Below are 19,334 nucleotides of genomic sequence, written 5' to 3' on the forward strand. Positions count from 1 at the left end.
TGGAAACACTGAAAGCCTTCTACTTACGTTTCAAATCTAGACTTTAATAATAAAATAGGAAGGTACTGTTAATCAGAACTCAGGGAGAAGTTGTGATCTAAATGACATTAGATTTATTCATCCTTAACATCACAAGACAACAAAAATTAAAGAAACGTCACACAAACATTTTTATTTGGCAAACGCTTTCACTAACATGGGGTCTATGGTGGACAAAGTGATCAGCGGGGCATCGACTCACTACACTAACCGGGACACTAATCGAGTTATCTGACTTCATACACATGAATCCGGGCTATGGCACAAAAACTACGCCACCATCAAGCATCTATATTCTACCATTCCAAAAAAAAAAATATATGTTTCGAAAGAACAGGGTGCTGGGATACATATATTGAAGCCCTACGCCATAGCAGCGAATACCTTACCCTCCTGCTGGTCAGGGCGGCACACCTCGATGCGTTCGGTGACTGAAGTCATGGACGGCCGCAATCTGTGATTAATGGTGCGCGCCCGAAAAATGCAAGTACGCGGTCTCGCGTACGGTTAATTCAGAACGCAGATACTTTCCTATGAGCCTCTGAAACCCTGATGGATTCCAGTGTGCAGGTGGACCCGTTTGATGGTCTGCCAAACCAATTTGACTCCATGCCACAACTATGTGTGATGGAATATGTCAAACGTTTAGACAGTCGACTCAAGACAAATAAGTACACCCACGCATCACTCGTTGTATATGTGATGCTAGAAGCAGTACCTCTGACGGTTCAGAAGGTGATTGGCACAGGCTCTAAGTGGAACACTAGGAAAGGACACAAGTCTCACCGTTTTGGTAGAAACCTGCAGTTCTTTACTAGCGAAGCGCCAGTACAAGAGAGAGCTTCTCATTCTGTCCGCTTTCCTCCTCAGATCGGAGGCAAAGCTCATTTACATCTTAGACTTCCTCCACTTTAGCACAGGCTAATCACGAGCTGGAGTGCGGCATTCGAAGTTGGGAGAGCGCCCTTTGGTCTGCATACACCGATTTGATCAATCAGAGACTTGACAGTTAATTGGGAGAGATGGAAAAAAGATTCAGCTTCGTGTCCTCTTTCCCAAGCATTTATGCCATGTCTTTTGCTAACAACATGACCAGGATGGAACCCCCCCCCCCCTCCCCGCGGAAAAACCTTGTTATCTCCACTGTTGCGTCCGTTTCAAAGTTTCCTAAGAACATCTATACACTCGGTAAAAACCTCGTGCTTTCACAAATATGTTTTGTAACAGAGCCTTGACGTCTGGGCGCCAGTGGCCTGTCCCACGGAAATTCGCAGAACGCTCACAGTTGTTTTGTCGGCTTCCTGCCTAACAAGGGCCCATCCTCTGCTTTATTGCTGGTCTACAATGCATTGTCCATTGCAGCGACGGCTTCTCGTCGCTAGTCAGTCTACCTGGACACGGCTGCCTCCCGACCAGTGCCAAGTAACGTGTCTGCAAAATGAGAACGTGGAACCCAGCCGTCCGGAAATGTTTGCACCCAGATTCTACAGGGAAAACGCGCTTCCCTCGGCCCACTGTCGCTGTGCTCTTTTACTGCAATCGTTTAAATCGGCACCATATTCCTTTGAACGCAGGTAAAGCTTACCGTTATTCCTTCCCTAGAGCATGCAAGCAAGAACATTAACTACTGGCCACCATTTCATCTTGGTGTATGAAATCAAATCGTAACGAATATCATCTTACCTAAGCACATGAAGCAGCATAACTCTGAATTAGAAGTGAGAGTGCCCTGCAATCTCTCAACATTTTGCCTATTCGGACAAGCGCCATTTCAAATTGTATGGAGCGAATGGACATATGTGAGTATGGAGACAATCTCGTGAATCCATGGACCCTGGATATCAGCAGGAGACTGTTCGTTGGTGGCTCTGCAGTGGTGTGGGGCGTGTGCAGTTGGAGTGGTACGAAACCCCTGATACGTCTAGATACGACTCAGACAGGTGAAACGTAAGTAAGCGTCCTGTCTGATGACGTGCGTCCATTCATGTTCTTTGTGCATTCCGACGGACGTGGGCAATACCAGCAGGACAATGCGACCCGCCACACGTCCAGAATTGCTATAGAATGGCTCGAGGAACACTCTTCTGACTTCAAACTCTTCCGCTGGCCACCAAACTCCCTAGACATGAACATTGTTCAGCATATCTGGGATGCCTTGCAGCGTGCTGTTCAGAAGAGATCTACATCCCCTCGTACTCTTACCGACAGCCTTGTAGGATTCCTGGTGTCGATTCTCTTCAGCACTACTTCAGACAGTAATCAAGGCCATGCCACGTCGTGCTGAGGCACTTCTGTGTGTTCGCCGGGGCCGTGCACGATATTACGCAGATGTACCAGTTTCTTTGGCTCTTCATTGTACGTGTTGCATTACTTACTGAACCCTCTTCGTATTTATTACCTGAGGGATAGTGAACTATTGACATAACCAGAAATTGATTGAGTGATTAACAGCTTTATCAGTGAGAGAAGATGCTGCAGGAGCGAGAGGCAGCGGCCTGATTCGTTCGGCTGCTTTGCAGGAGATGTGCCAGCGGCCGCGCTTCGTGAGCGACGCGGAGGCGGGCGAGGGCGGGCGGCTGCGCGTGGAGGCGGGCGAGCGCGGCGACCCGCCGCTGCTGGCCGCCGTGGCCGCGCTGTCGCTGACGCCGCGCCTGCTGCAGCGCGTCGCCCCCCACGACCAGGGCTTCGACGCCGCCAGCGGATACTGCGGCCTCTTCAGGTGCGTGCCAGTCCCCTCACACCACACCTGTAGTCCTCCCACACCGTCAGACAGCTCCTCCAACACTGCTCAGTGGTAGCCTGTTACAATTCCAAAAGCGGGAAATATTATTGCTGGGCGACACCAGACTGTTGCGGTATGCAAGAAATATCGTGCCTACAAGTGTTTAGCAAAATATTTCCACCTCAAACTACAGAAAAATTACATCAGTCTTAAGTCCTGCCAAATATTGACTACAGTGATGTACACTTGTGTATATTTAAGGACGAAAGAAACTTTCGTACGTGTGACTGGCAAATAACATAGCTCGATCAAACTAGGACCGTACGTAGAAAGGACTTCTACAGTAGAGAAGCTGTAACTAACCTGTTTCTACGGGCTATTACGTTAAGAGTGGGAATGGAAATGCTTATTCATTGTGAAATTAACGTGAGAAGATTAGGGTCGCCACCGACTCTAACCATACAACTAATCAAAGGTTTGGCCGAGTCGGAAAATAAATTAATTTGATCACAGACCAAAAACTCATAAAAATACGTACAGTCTTAGACAATAAAACTGACCGCCGGCCGGCCGCCACAGAGACTAAGTCCGAGTCATTCACTTAAGGTGGCCAATAAAACTGACCGCCCCTGACAACTCTTAAGTACGGCCATATGCACAATCTGGCAACACTGTAAGATGCGGAAGTGTTAGGAGGAAGTATTGTCTACTTCCGAGACGTTGTCAGACTATGTGAGCCCGTGGTCTAGTGGCAAGCGTCGTGCGTTCTAAGCTTATAGTCGCCTGTTCGCGTCCAACTGTTTTTTTTTTTTTCCCCACAGTCGGTCTAAAGTTATGAGTCTGACTGAACATCAAAGATAATTCGCTTAACATTCTACCCACCAGCAATAACAAGTATTCCAGAAACAATTCCGCAGGACAGCTCGTGGCTGCGTCGCGATCATAACAGCTTACGCTCGAGCGTTTCCTCGCGCTGCAGCGGCTACCGGCCACCGGCCAGGCGCCACCCGCCGCCTGAAATCCGGCACCGCTCAGGTGAACGCGGCGCGACGCTGTCAGTGTATGTATCAACTGTCATTTTCGAATTTGAAGTTCTAGTTATCATCTTGCAGTTAAGCATTGGATTTTGCATACTTGAGAATCATGAACTACAGTTAAGCATTGTAAAATTGAGTCGCAAGTGGAAATAGGTGTAACATCTGCAACACAACGTTTACTTTTGGTATAACAGAGGGGTGAATGCAGAGGAGGCAGCTAGAAAGATTTGAATTGTGTGTGGAGCGAGTGCTTTTGGGAAAAATACGCCAGAAAAAGATATTCTTGTTTCAACAAAGATCGTTCTGGCATCAATGATTTTCCACATTAAGCAAGTATCGACTACTGATATATGTGATAGATTACCATTTTACCATCATGCGACATTTGCATTCAACAGGCAAAGTTCAGAAGTCTGGTGTACGAGTACTACATGCTCTAATTCGAAACAACAAAAATCAACGGAGTGACTATTATTGAACGTCATCAGGTCGCTCATTGAGCATTCGTATGCAGTACTGTAACTGGTGACGTGTTATGATGCCTTTATCATTAACTTCCTAAGAAGAAATGAAAGGCTGAGCCCCTCCAAAAGACATAAACTCGAGCAAAGAGTAGTGTGAACATAATATTTTACATCTGATAGCTCCAAAAGTGAGTTTTGGGCTACGATTTCTACCAAAACACAGCTGGAATTTGTTGCCAACAACTGAGACACCTTTCGGTCTCAGCGTAAGAAAATCGAGCAACACAACTACATCACATGTTCTACTGCATGATAACGCACTTCTTGATTTGAGAAACAAAACTATCCAGGAGATTGAAATTAAAGTCGTCTCTCAGGCACTTGTATTGATAGAGAAGTCCTCTCTCAAGCACTTGTCCCTCTCGTCATATATTCGTTAAGTTTTACCTTTCCCGCTCTTGATCGATCAACCGTCGACGCAATTCATTTCTAGACGAAAATACTCTTAAAACTACTCTGGTATAATTATATCGTTGAAACCAGTAGGTTTCTACTGGTGTAGAATTTGTAAACAACTTTAGCATTGTCAGATCGTTTTAGATATCGTGAAAGAAAATTCTTTTGCTGATTAATTTCTCATTGATGATTACTGTTGCGTTTAGTAAACTATCGGAAAATCCAATTAAAATATTCACTGTACTAATACAAAATAAATTCAGCTTACTACAGAAACATCACGACGGCAGACTATCTTAATAAAGCATTAAGTATCTGTGAGACGATTGAGCGTATTTTAACACGAATTAGTAGGACATTACCGACTTTTGACTTCGAAAAGATCCGTATTTACTTCATTTCCTGTATCATCCGCTATTATTGTGAAAAGTGGCATTTCATAGATATAATTATGTATTCACAACAACAAAAAATATGTCGTCATTATGAATTTGGCAGTACCGTAAGGTTTTCGCTCTGACACTAAGGGTTACTGAAAGTAGCAAGGCGCGTTGTCTTACGATTCCCTTATTGCGTTTGTATCTGCCTGCTTGTAGCTCTGCTACAAAATAATTAAAAATCTGGCTTTCAGCGAGTCTCGAAAGGCGAACGAAAGCAGCTTGCACCTGGTAGCCAAACATGTTTCTTGGGAACAGGCTACTTCCTAAGTGGGAAGACATTCTTTTGTGGTTGAATTGTTGGCAAATGTCAGTCAGACGTGTGCTGTTGGTCTAAGCGTTTCGGTGTGTTGAATTTGTACCAATGATTTTTCTACAGGTTTTTTCTGTCCCAAATAGAGAGTTGAAGCCTCCCATTAGTATTTTCACGTCATCTTGGTAAATTTTGCTCATAGTATTTTCGAGTGTGTTCCACAATTTTTCGACATTTTCGGTGTTTTCCTTATTTTCGATGTTGGTGGGGGCATGTGCATTTATGAGTGTATATTTTTTATAGGGGCTCTGAATGAGCATAGTCATAACTCGATTGTTGATGGGCGTGATTTCTTCGACAGAGTTGTTGATAGATCTGTGTTCGAGAAATGCAATGCCGAGGATTGGTGCGAGTTTCGCTACCTTTTGTTGTATTTTGAAGATGCCATGGTTTCCGTAATGCAAGTTTTAATTGTCAATTAATCGTGGTTCTTGAAGAGCAAGGATGAGAATTTTTTGGCGGACGATTTCTTTTGTGAGATTATTTAGGTTTCTTGTTTGGATCAATGTATCGATGTTTAGTTTTCAAATGAATGTTTTCTGCTTGTAGGTAAATTTACCAGAGATCTTCGATATTCTCTGCCGTGCTAACCTGGACTCCCCAGAGTGCGAAAATCCAACTGCCGCCTATCGGTGGCCAGGTTGTGTACCACCTGGGATAAAGTTACCTTTGCTTGCATAGTTCATGTGTTCTTGTGTTTCATTGGTTTGGCCTGGGTGATACCAGGACCGGACAGGACCAGAGGGTGTTGAAGCCTTTGGAAGCAAATATTTTCAGCCAAGCTCATTGAGCTAACAGACGGTGACCAGAGTAGCGGTGATTTTCACTCAGATGTGTCTGGATTTTGGGTTCAACGGATTGAGTAGCCGTTCAGGATTGTGTTAGTATTTGGTTCACCACAAGTATTTGATTTCCACGGTACCATCCATATGGGGGAGGGTTTCCCCTATCGGCCACACGGGATTTTTATTATTATTATTATTGTCATTATGTCATCAGCAAATCCGATATGGTGTATCTTCCCTCCACTGAAATAGATGTGTGTTGTTCGATTCAGTATTTCCATCACATAAACATGGTTTATAATTACGTTACATTGCTGCTAGTAGACATATTTCTCACTTTTTCTTAGACAGTTGCTAGCTGTTACCCCATCATAGGAATTTACGTGCGCAGCATTGTTGCAATACAGACGTTCAAATTATCCGATTTCTGTAATTTCATTTCGATACAAGATCGTCCTAATCGGATTCAGCCAGTCAGTCTTAATGTGGCTATCCGACTACGACGCTCATCATATGATAGACTGGGTGAACCACATTCTTAATCGGACTGTTGAATCCAGATCACTTATCTATGACAGGGAATGAATTCTTCAACACTGTGCTTATTACAAATACGTTATTTAAATATAAATATATGAACTAACGACATAACAATGTATTTACAGGAGCAGAGACCCATCCATCATAGTAGAGCAGTGCGAGATTGGTTTCAGGGCCAAGAGAGGATGAAGCTGTTGCCGTTTGTTCCACGATCACCGAACATCAACCAGATAGAGAATATGTGGGCAGGGGTAACAAGGTCATTGCCATGTGTCCCTACAAATGCAAGCGACCTTTGGACGAATATAGAAAACGTATGGTGGGAAGTAAACCATCACGCTACACTGTCGACGACTTAATGAAATCAATTCCCCTACGCCCTCGAGAAATCTTACGTGATGATCGTGGGTGGGTTGGTTACTAAAAGTATACTCGTCCACAAAGCCCATGTGGACAGTTATCTGATAATCGGTCAAGCTTTGCTTTGTCGCAGCCCTTTAGCATACATCAAGTCCATTTACTTTCAGTCCCCTCCTTACAATTCTTGCAGTGCAAGGTAATTGAAAAATCTCATCCACTCGACGCCAACTGAGGAACTGACTGGTGCATGTGTTGTTCAACACACAGTAGTTGTCACCCTCACAGGAATCAATGACTGTTTGTGTGTGTGTGTGTGTGTTTTCGTGTTAACGCACGATGTGAATCAATACTATTAACATTAGAGAGACAACCAACAATAAATATTGCATCAAATATGACTGTAAAGTATTTTAATGCGATGGGAAGCCACAAACTGAATTTTTACCCATCCCACGTCCTGCGTATTCCGTTAAGTAAGATCTATTAACTCCATAGTATCGTTAGCAGAGACAGTGCGCTCTTGTTGTCGAGGCTCGCGACAAGTGCAGCGATTAGCAGTGCCCAATGCCGCCGCGATTTGTTTATGTTGGCTGAGCGTGGACACTGCAGCAGACGCTTCGCCCTAAACAGAAAGAAATCACCTTGGCTCTGACTCCAGTGAGCGGATATCACTGCCTGCGTGTTCTTATAGTAACCAACGTGAGACTCTACTCACAGGTGCCATGGAGTCATCAGAATATTAACCAGTGATGAAACGTCCACTCTATTTGAATCCCAAGACAATAGGAACCTTGTCACAAAGGAATGTGAGGTGATATCAAAACTTATCCAACATACAAAAATTAACTGCAGGGCTTTCATGTTTGCAGTAATAGCACACAAGGAAATATTATGTCTTGGAAGCGTATATTTTATTTCCTCTTCTCATATTAACTCCCTTGTTTTAATATGAAGTGAGAAAATAAACACGAAAAACTAAAGTTCCTGAGAAGCATATAAGTCATTTCCTCGTCTCATATCACAACTTTTGTTTTAGTATGAAGTAAAAAAATAAACAGTTTAGAGTTCTGAAGCATAATATGACACCAGATTCTTATCGTAGGCGCTATTGGAAACGCCAAAAGCAGGGAGCTGTCCATTCTTTCGTCCAACAGTCTGTTTCCTTTCATGTATTTATTCCTCCCGCTAGGAGATTATTATTTAAGGACTTGTGGGCATCAAGTTCTTCAGCAGAACAAGCCTTATGTTATTGTGCTAATTACCGTATGGAAAAAATGCAACAAAGACGAGTTCCGCTAGAGCAGTGAGGTTATTTGCACATGTGTGTATTCAGCAATGACTGCCAGCTGCCACAACACTTCACAGAATCCTTGTGGCAGGCAACACAACTGTGCGTGCACTTCAGACTTCATTCAGTGAGACGTCAGGAGATGGATGAAAACGTCAAATTAACGTCGCTTTCCGAGTCGTATTCAATCCAGAATGAGGTGTTATTAAGGTAGTTGGGTGATCTAGCAATTCCACTTTTATGATTCCCATATGAGTATTTCGATAGCCAAAAGAACCCGTTAGTGTGAAACTATCGGGAACTGCATTATATCAAACTGCAAGAACTTCAGACAATACGTGGAAACTACTCTTCGCTGGGTGACCTATTACTGTTATTTAGCATTCCCTCCGTCCTAGTCAAATGGTTCAAATGGTTCTGAGCACTATTGGACTTAACATCTGTGGTCATCAGTCCCCTAGAACTTAGAACTACTTAAACCTGAGTAACCTAAGGACATCACACACGTCCATGCCCGAGTCAGGATTCGAACCTGCGACCGTAGCAGTCGCGCGGTTCCGGACTGAGCGCCTAGAACCGCTAGACCACCGCGGCCGGCCACGTGCTAGTCGTAATGCAAATGGAACTTCAGAGGCGCTTTCCGCTATTCTTGACAAACATCAGTAACCTGTAATCACTGAGAGTCACAACTGCGTGATGATAATGGTTCAGGTTGTCAGTAGTTGTGGTGGTGTTACGTTGTCAAACTGCTTACAGTAACGTTAATGGTGGCGCACATACTTTAGCGCTGACTACCTACTTAAGTAAAGATAGTGTTGTGGCGTCGTCGCTTGTCTTTATTTGGCCTCAGCTTGAGTAATCCGATTTAACGAACATGGTACTCCAATCGCGGGCTCCTAATAAAGTATGACTGCAGAGATTATCGTGCGGATATTACATTAAATCTGCAATGAAATGCTTAACAAATCTTACCCTCAGATGTGCAGCTGGAATGACTAATTACACAGGTACTCCATGTTGCACTAAGTGATCAGTTCGCTGCAATCCTGCTTGTACTGTTCGTAAATACTCGTATACTTCAGAAATGGTTCTAATGGCTCTGAGCACTATGGGACTTAGCTTCTGAGGTTATCAGTCCGCTAGAACTTAGAACTACTTAAACCTAACCAGCCTAAGGACCTCAGACACACCATGTCCGAGACAGGACTCGAACCTGCGACCGTAGCGGTCGCGCGGTTCCAGACTGTAGCGCCCAGAACCGCACGGCCACTCCGGCCGGCTTGCCATATGAACCATTTGAACTATTTAACACAAAATGACATTAAAAATTTAAGTTATTCACGAGCAGCTAGTTGAGAATATGTATGAACATTAAATGACACGACGAACCGTCTTGTTCTGCATATGGATTCAAACCCAGCTCATCCAGACTAAGCAAAGATTTCGTGACTGATGGAAACTAACAGTCATTCCTGATTAGGCATACAGAGAGTGATATACCTCGATTTTAGACAGTATCAGTTAGCAAATATCAACTTTAAATTGCATAACGCAACCATTTTTAACAGACGCGAATTCCTACCCAGCATCTATTGTCCCTGTTAACGAACTACGAGAGATGTTAAATATTGCTTCTTCACAAGTAACTTACTTGAAATGCCGTGAGGTAAAGCTGTGTGTTGGACACGGATTCGAACCCGGAACCTAATCGGATTGCTATCGAAGCACAGTCAAATGTGACATATCGGAATTTCGCGGCAGTAGCTAGATGTTTTAACTGAAATGACGAGACGAAACATTAATTTTTTCCTTCCCAGGACTCCAACCCGGCACCTATCGCTGTTATATTCTAGAGAAAACGAACGTTAAATATGGGTTTGTTGCACCAGCAGTGACATGTGAGCATGTTTGAACTGAAATAATATGACGAAGAGTTCAGCGCTCACTGGGAATAGAGCCCCACACATATCGTTGTTGACTACACACAAAGAGACGTCAGCTACCGAATTTTTCTCCACCAGCTGCTCAGAATAGCATCTTGAACTTACAGTCATCTCGCAAATAGTTCTGTGTCTCACTGGGAGTTAAAAACGTCGGATATCGTTAGTGTTGACAGCGAATGAAAATACATTAAAAATCGAAATTATTATCCACCAACAGATAGGTGTTCTCATGCTAGAGCTTGATAATACATAATTAAATCTTTAGTGCCGGGCCAGGATTCGATCCCATTCACGCGTAATATGTGAAGGTGTTGAGGAATCTGCAGTTTTGAACAAACAACAAATTGTAGCCGAGCTGTATTGCCACGAAGGGACCAAATTCCGCGTTAAGGGCGGTCTGAGTTGCATTCCCAGTTCAGAACCAATTTTATCGACATACAGAAGCTCAAATAAAAGATGGAATAAGTGTCCTGTGACCATACATAGCGTTTGTGTCGTCACTTGAAATAAATAACTAGTATAAGAAAGGTTACTGGTGATAGAGTTTCTACATGTCGCCACTCCAGACTTTATTGTGGTTCAACCTACCGTCTACTTGGTAAAGAAGGAATATCATCTTTAATGTGAATTTCCAGACCACACAGCCATTATATCTCCTTCACCTGGTGTAGCCAGGAGATAATGGAATCAGTCTCTCCCCATCTAAAATCATTGACAGAAGTGGGAATCGAACCCAGACCATAGGTATATCAACCTACCATCCGTCCAACAGACCACGAAATCCTCTTCTCTGCGAGTCATTTTTCTATCGTAACGCAGTTGCGCCACACTGGATGAAAATTCTGACACACAGGCTCCCTGTAGTAATTTGCAGCATGTTCAGTAAATTCATTTACTTGGTTGACCGAATCACCATGAACTAGCTGCCTCGCCTACCCAGTGCATACATTCGACTATTTTGTAATCACAGAAATAAAATCACGTAACTGCCACCTACACACAACTGCCAACAGTGTAGGATGCAGAAGTTTAAATAGGAAGTGTTCCTTTCCACTTGAGCTATTCTATTGCGCTATCTGTTACTAGAAAACGTCGTTCAGTCCAAAAGAAAAGCTGTAACTGTTTGTCTCTCAGAAGTCAAGACCTGGCCATATGCATAATCTCACAGTGCTGTGGAATCCAAAAGTTCTGGAGGAATAGTTGCCGAGCTCTGGAGCTGTTGTAGCTACATGTCAGCTTGTAGCATAGATAAGATGTCGCGAGTTCGAATACATTCAGTGCTACATTTGTTTAAAACGTAATTCTGCTCTCTGCTGAAGTTATCAATCTAATGGAACTTTGAACATAATTCCCTTCACTTCTCAACCCAAAGTAGTCGCATGTGGAAAAAGGACTAACTACTGTGACATTTTGTTCTATTCAGGTTTAATAGACAGCAGGCAGCAGATGCATCTCGAAGATGTGCAGGGAGAGCGCATCGTGCCATAATATGTCAGAAAAGTATTTTCTACATTAGCCGTCGTGTGGTAGTGATATTTTATTCTTCTTCAAACTTTGTTTGACAGCTTTAACTCAGAACAAGTTTTCTACATGCATGTAATCAATAAACTGCATGTGCATTGTCAGACTGTCATAGGTAACATCAGAGAATTCGCATATATCGTTGATGATTAATGTCTCTCTCATGTTTACTATTGTTTTAACAACACTAAAGGAAACCTTACGAAAATTGTACACTGTATTATAAGAAATGAAATAAAACTAACCATGATAACCTTACGACGAAAGTATCTGTACACAAGCATGCCTCTATCGACACGAATTAGTAAAATACTACTCACTTAGATTTTGATTGGGTCTGTGTTTAATTGGTATGCTGTGTCATACTCAAGAGGGATGCAAATGTGGCATTTCATAAATATAGTTACGTATTCCTAGAAACCCAAAATTCGCTTGTCAGCAGCGGAAAGAGGCCTTACCTGTTGTGCAGCATTGTAAGTTTTTCAACATTGCACTATGAGCTGAAAGCATTTTCTTGCGATTTCCTTATTGATGTTTGATCTGACTGCTTGTAGCTCTTTCACAGAAGGGATAAAAACGTTACCAGTCAGTGAGACTGGAACTGCGAACCGTAAAAGACGCTGTTTCAGAGGTCAGCACGTTACCACAGAGCTGGCGAGGAGGTATGGGTCTCAGCTTCCTATTACGAGGGCAATAGTAACTAGAACTCGTAAACCGCTATTTAAAGGTCGAGATTAGTTGCGATTTCCACTTGCAACGACTTTCCTGGGCTGAAAACCGTAAATTTTCAATCTTTTGTTACCCTTCAAGCGATAATAACTCAGATTATTCAATGTAAATGACAGGTAAAATCAAGTGAACTTTGAGGCTTAATTCCGTGCACACCAGGAAGTAACTCGTCGATCACAGAGTTGCCAAACATACGTTGCCTTGTTGCCAAATCTCAGTTACAGTACCAGCAGGAAGAAGACGAACCGATGTGATCCTACAGCGGTCTGGGAAGTGACCATAGCTGGTGTCTCCAAGTCGCGGCTGCTACGGCCTGGAATACGTATTGCGTCTGATTCGCTTTCTGTAACTAGGTTTAAGGACTGGAGCGTAGTTACTAATAATACTCAGAACTGACTGCAAACTGAGCATCATAAATCAGCAACTCTCATTGTTGTTTTTATATTTCTTTCGTAAGTGTACTCAAAACTAAGAAAGTCATTCACAGGCGTTTTCGTGCCTCGCCGATAGTCGAGCACAACAAACAAATAAAAATAAAAAAGAATGTGTGTGTGTGTGTGTGTGTGTGTGTGAGAGAGAGAGAGAGAGAGAGAGAGAGAGAGAGAGAGAGAAAGAGAGAGAGAGAAATAAAAAGCAATGAGAGAGAGTGTAAAAAATTGTTGTAAAGAAATTGAATCATGGTATTTAAAGAAATCTTTCATTAAAATGACACGTTCCACATCATTACGAAATGTCGTATTCATGATCTATGGAACAAGAGATAATCTAATGTAATCTTCTCACATCATATTGATGATTAGCCATGAAGAGTCATGAATTACCGAAATTTTTGCCAATACCAGTAACCAAATCTAAACTTGACAATAAAAGACGACTATTTTTGTAATAAACCGTGACTCCTATCAAGACCCTTTCGTCCCTGTTATCTAACCACGAAAGATGTCTGATATACCTCCATTCTGAAGTAACAAAGTGTGCATGCATTTAAAGATGAAGTGCATGATGTGAAGTTCTGTGATGGAGATACGAACCCAACACGTAATCCGATTGTTAACTAAGAAAAATCAAATGTTACGTATCGGTTTTTCTTACAAGCCGCTAGGTGTCTGAATCTAAAATAAGGATACAAACTTTTGTGCCTAAGCGACAATCGAACTGCACACCTACCGTGCATCCACGCTTATAGCTTAAGTATCAGTTGCTTACTCATGAACAGTAAGATGTGTGCGTGTTTGACCAGAAATAACGACACCTGTTGCGATTGTTGGCAACACATGAACAGACATTGAAATTGCGCGTTAATTTTCACTAGCAGGTGGGTGTGCACTTGATAAAGCTAGGAATGAAATTATGAATATTTTTGTACTGGATCAGGTTTCAGACCCACATACTTACCTTTGGAGGAGACCTAGAGAAGATTGCAGTCTTGGGAAAAGGAACGAAATGACTGAACTACTGTTCCGAGAGAGTCAGATCCTCGAAAGAGGAGATACGAATTCGAATCACAGTCCAGCACCAAATTTTTAAACGTCTCTAGTTCAATCAAGTACAAGTAAAATAACAGCCCTGTCCCTTTAAATGGCTATCGGTTCATCAAATAAAATAAAATTTTCTAATGTAAGTAAGCTTACTGGCGACTGTATTTCTGGTTACCATGACTTCCGCTGTGTCATTTCCCAACGTAAACCGGCTCTGCCTAGTTGATAATGAAGGAACGTGATGTTTAATGCGGATTCTGGATTATAACGTCTTTCTCTTGAGGTTACCAGAGGTAAAATAAATCTGTTTGTGCCTCTTAAAAGTAAATGCCTGAACCCACGCATTGCACGTGTGATAGTTCGTTCCACCAGACCATTGTGGCCACATTACCCAGCCCCAGGAGTGTGCTGTAACGGATGATGTGCTTAGCTTACAAAATTAGTCACCGGTGGAAAAAATGCGAGTCTATTAAATGGTCAAGTAGAAGCAAGCTTCTGACGCAGAGATTATGCTATTCTCATGTCAGCAGGATGTAAAGACTCTTCTAGGCATCATAGGCTGGATGTGAAGCCATTTTGATTTTTCACAAATTCAACAAATTTCTTAGTTCGAGAAAATCCACTGTGAAGCGTGAAGTTGCCGGATAATTCGATTATTACTGTTCTTATTAATATCATTTTATTCATACCGCTGCTGGAACACAAGTGCTTGAACATCATTTAATGCCTTTTGGTCACTATAGAAGTAGTTTCCCAAGAACAGGTTCTTTCCCTGTCTACGGAATCCTTTTCATGTTAATATCAAACACCAGCAATTACTCGTAGATTACAATAAAACTAAAGTAATTGACGAAGACGTTCCTTGGTAACACAAACGCACTGCCTTTCTTCATTTACTTTCGCCTAGAAATGGCTATCGAGTACTGACAAACCAAAAGGCAAGAGATCTTACTGCCTTCCGATATACGTTGCTGTCAGTTCTGCCACATGATTTGGTCGACATGACCTGTTTCAAGTTGTGTATGACAGACAGTGTTTTAGAAAATCTATTGTTTCCCTTTGCAATAAACAGAAGTATTTTCATTCTAAGCTGTCCAAGTACAAAATTTTCGCAATATTAGTTCAAATTAAATATTCGCTTCTATAATGTAGGAAAGTATTTCACAGTCGCAAAACTCGCATCCGAAACGTTGACCTTACACTTAGTCGCTGACCATAAATTCTAGCTCAGAGTGACGCCAGTTTAAATAACCTAATGTAGCGAAGACTGTTTGCCAGTGCTCTTTCTCCCCGGAAAATACGCAATTCACTCATTTGGCTCCATAAGTACACTGTAACAGTAATTTCTGTGTGAAATTTTTCAGTATGCTTTCACCTTCCAACCGGCAAAATACGGAAGAGTACGGCCGGTAAACAATTCACAAACCACGATTTAGTGCCGATAAGACGATTTCTTTAAACATTGTCGAAACTGAGGGACTTTAGTTTCTGCTTAAATCGTCTTAAGCAGCAACGTTCACAGATATCTCAAATAGGAAAAAGCTGAATATCCAGGTACGAAGTTTGTAAAACAAACTTCCCACAGTTTGTGTCAGGTTGATCTTTTCGTCTGATAAAACTGCTTAAGTATTTTGTCTAAGAGGTATCACAAGTAGTATCCCTGTAGCTATGGGAATCATTGGTTGAAAACGAGTTTAACACCAATGGGTACAGTGCTGCTAAATTTTCAAAATTATTATCAACCTAAGTCTGAGTTCATCAACAAACTGAGGCGTATTTGTAATATTGAAGCTAGACTGTGTATCCTTGTCTTCCTTGAGTGGTCATTGGAAGGCGTTTACACACACGTATACAATACTATGGATACTTCGAACGCTATGGTTAACGTTGCTCTCATAAACTACTTTATTTAAAAATTCTTCTGGGTCTTCAGTGTGCAATATGTGTTGTAGATACAGTCTCAGACCAAAAAATTGACCGCCGAGTCGTTCACGTAAGGTGGACAATACAGTCGTGCTCCTCTCAGAAATCTATGTCCGGCAATATGCTCGATCTGGCAACATACAGACTGCGGCACTTCCCAGAGGAGGTCTTGACCCCGGTCTTAGTACATTACTCTTGACTACGACCGTAGTCTTGAGGTAAAACGCGAGACCAGCTAATATGAAATTGTAGATTCGTTTGAATTAAACTCATAGCTTCAGCACCGAGAGGAAAGAGGCGATAAAAACTTTGTCGATATGTGCTTTCGGTCGCCAGACGTCATATTAGCTGGTCTCGCGTTTTACCTCAAGACTACGGTCGTGTTCCAGCGGCGGTATGAATAAAATGATATTAATAATAACAGTAATACTCGAATTATCCGGCAACTTCACGCTTCACAGTGGATTTTCTCGAACTAAGAAATTTGTTGAATTTGTGAAAAATCAAAATGGCTTCACATCCAGCCTATGATGCCTAGAAGAGTCTTTACATCCTGCTGACATGAGAATAGCATAATCTCTGCGTCAGAAGCTTGCTTCTACTTGACCATTTAATAGACTCGCATTTTTTCCACCGGTGACTAATTTTGTAAGCTAAGCACATCATCCGTTACAGCACACTCCTGGGGCTGGGTAATGTGGCCACAATGGTCTGGTGGAACGAACTATCACACGTGCAATGCGTGGGTTCAGGCATTTACTTTTAAGAGGCACAAACAGATTTATTTTACCTCTGGTAACCTCAAGAGAAAGACGTTATAATCCAGAATCCGCATTAAACATCACGTTCCTTCATTATCAACTAGGCAGAGCCGGTTTACGTTGGGAAATGACACAGCGGAAGTCATGGTAACCAGAAATACAGTCGCCAGTAAGCTTACTTACATTAGAAAATTTTATTTTATTTGATGAACCGATAGCCATTTAAAGGGACAGGGCTGTTATTTTACTTGTACTTGATTGAACTAGAGACGTTTAAAAATTTGGTGCTGGACTGTGATTCGAATTCGTATCTCCTCTTTCGAGGATCTGACTCTCTCGGAACAGTAGTTCAGTCATTTCGTTCCTTTTCCCAAGACTGCAATCTTCTCTAGGTCTCCTCCAAAGGTAAGTATGTGGGTCTGAAACCTGATCCAGTACAAAAATATTCATAATTTCATTCCTAGCTTTATCAAGTGCACACCCACCTGCTAGTGAAAATTAACGCGCAATTTCAATGTCTGTTCATGTGTTGCCAACAATCGCAACAGGTGTCGTTATTTCTGGTCAAACACGCACACATCTTACTGTTCATGAGTAAGCAACTGATACTTAAGCTATAAGCGTGGATGCACGGTAGGTGTGCAGTTCGATTGTCGCTTAGGCACAAAAGTTTGTATCCTTATTTTAGATTCAGACACCTAGCGGCTTGTAAGAAAAACCGATACGTAACATTTGATTTTTCTTAGTTAACAATCGGATTACGTGTTGGGTTCGTATCTCCATCACAGAACTTCACATCATGCACTTCATCTTTAAATGCATGCACACTTTGTTACTTCAGAATGGAGGTATATCAGACATCTTTCGTGGTTAGATAACAGGGACGAAAGGGTCTTGATAGGAGTCACGGTTTATTACAAAAATAGTCGTCTTTTATTGTCAAGTTTAGATTTGGTTACTGGTATTGGCAAAAATTTCGGTAATTCATGACTCTTCATGGCTAATCATCAATATGATGTGAGAAGATTACATTAGATTATCTCTTGTTCCATAGATCATGAATACGACATTTCGTAATGATGTGGAACGTGTCATTTTAATGAAAGATTTCTTTAAATACCATGATTCAATTTCTTTACAACAATTTTTTACACTCTCTCTCATTGCTTTTTATTTCTCTCTCTCTCTCTTTCTCTCTCTCTCTCTCTCTCTCTCTCTCTCTCACACACACACACACACACACACACACACACACACATTCTTTTTTATTTTTATTTGTTTGTTGTGCTCGACTATCGGCGAGGCACGAAAACGCCTGTGAATGACTTTCTTAGTTTTGAGTACACTTACGAAAGAAATATAAAAACAACAATGAGAGTTGCTGATTTATGATGCTCAGTTTGCAGTCAGTTCTGAGTATTATTAGTAACTACGCTCCAGTCCTTAAACCTAGTTACAGAAAGCGAATCAGACGCAATACGTATTCCAGGCCGTAGCAGCCGCGACTTGGAGACACCAGCTATGGTCACTTCCCAGACCGCTGTAGGATCACATCGGTTCGTCTTCTTCCTGCTGGTACTGTAACTGAGATTTGGCAACAAGGCAACGTATGTTTGGCAACTCTGTGATCGACGAGTTACTTCCTGGTGTGCACGGAATTAAGCCTCAAAGTTCACTTGATTTTACCTGTCATTTACATTGAATAATCTGAGTTATTATCGCTTGAAGGGTAACAAAAGATTGAAAATTTACGGTTTTCAGCCCAGGAAAGTCGTTGCAAGTGGAAATCGCAACTAATCTCGACCTTTAAATAGCGGTTTACGAGTTCTAGTTACTATTGCCCTCGTAATAGGAAGCTGAGACCCATACCTCCTCGCCAGCTCTGTGGTAACGTGCTGACCTCTGAAACAGCGTCTTTTACGGTTCGCAGTTCCAGTCTCACTGACTGGTAACGTTTTTATCCCTTCTGTGAAAGAGCTACAAGCAGTCAGATCAAACATCATTAAGGAATTCGCAAGAAAATGCTTTCAGCTCATAGTGCAATGTTGAAAAACTTACAATGCTGCACAACAGGTAACGCCTCTTTCCACTGCTGACAAGCGAATTTTGGGTTTCTAGGAATACGTAACTATATTTATGAAATGCCACATTTGCATCCCTCTTGAGTATGACACAGCATACTAATTAAACACAGACCCAATCAAAATCTAAGTGAGTAGTATTTTACTAATTCGTGTCGATAGAGGCATGCTTGTGTACAGATACTTTCGTCGTAAGGTTATCATGGTTAGTTTTATTTCATTTCTTATAATACAGTGTACAATTTTCGTAAGGTTTCCTTTAGTGTTGTTAAAACAATAGTAAACATGAGAGAGACATTAATCATCAACGATATATGCGAATTCTCTGATGTTACCTATGACAGTCTGACAATGCACATGCAGTTTATTGATTACATGCATGTAGAAAACTTGTTCTGAGTTAAAGCTGTCAAACAAAGTTTGAAGAAGAATAAAATATCACTACCACACGACGGCT

At 41.9% G+C, this 19,334-nt stretch overlaps 1 protein-coding gene across 1 annotated transcript in view; it reads left to right on the top strand.

The window, feature by feature from the left end:
* Positions 1-19,334, top strand: part of LOC126236351 (calpain-9-like) — a 1,155,357-nt gene that overhangs the window by 964,659 nt on the left and 171,364 nt on the right. The window contains exon 4 of the mRNA XM_049945582.1: positions 2,559-2,758. Coding sequence (XP_049801539.1) covers positions 2,559-2,758 — 200 coding nt within the window. The remainder of the gene's footprint in view (positions 1-2,558; positions 2,759-19,334) is intronic.

Source organism: Schistocerca nitens, chromosome 2 (genome assembly GCF_023898315.1).
Source record: "Schistocerca nitens isolate TAMUIC-IGC-003100 chromosome 2, iqSchNite1.1, whole genome shotgun sequence".
NCBI classification, from domain to species: Eukaryota; Metazoa; Arthropoda; class Insecta; order Orthoptera; family Acrididae; genus Schistocerca; species Schistocerca nitens.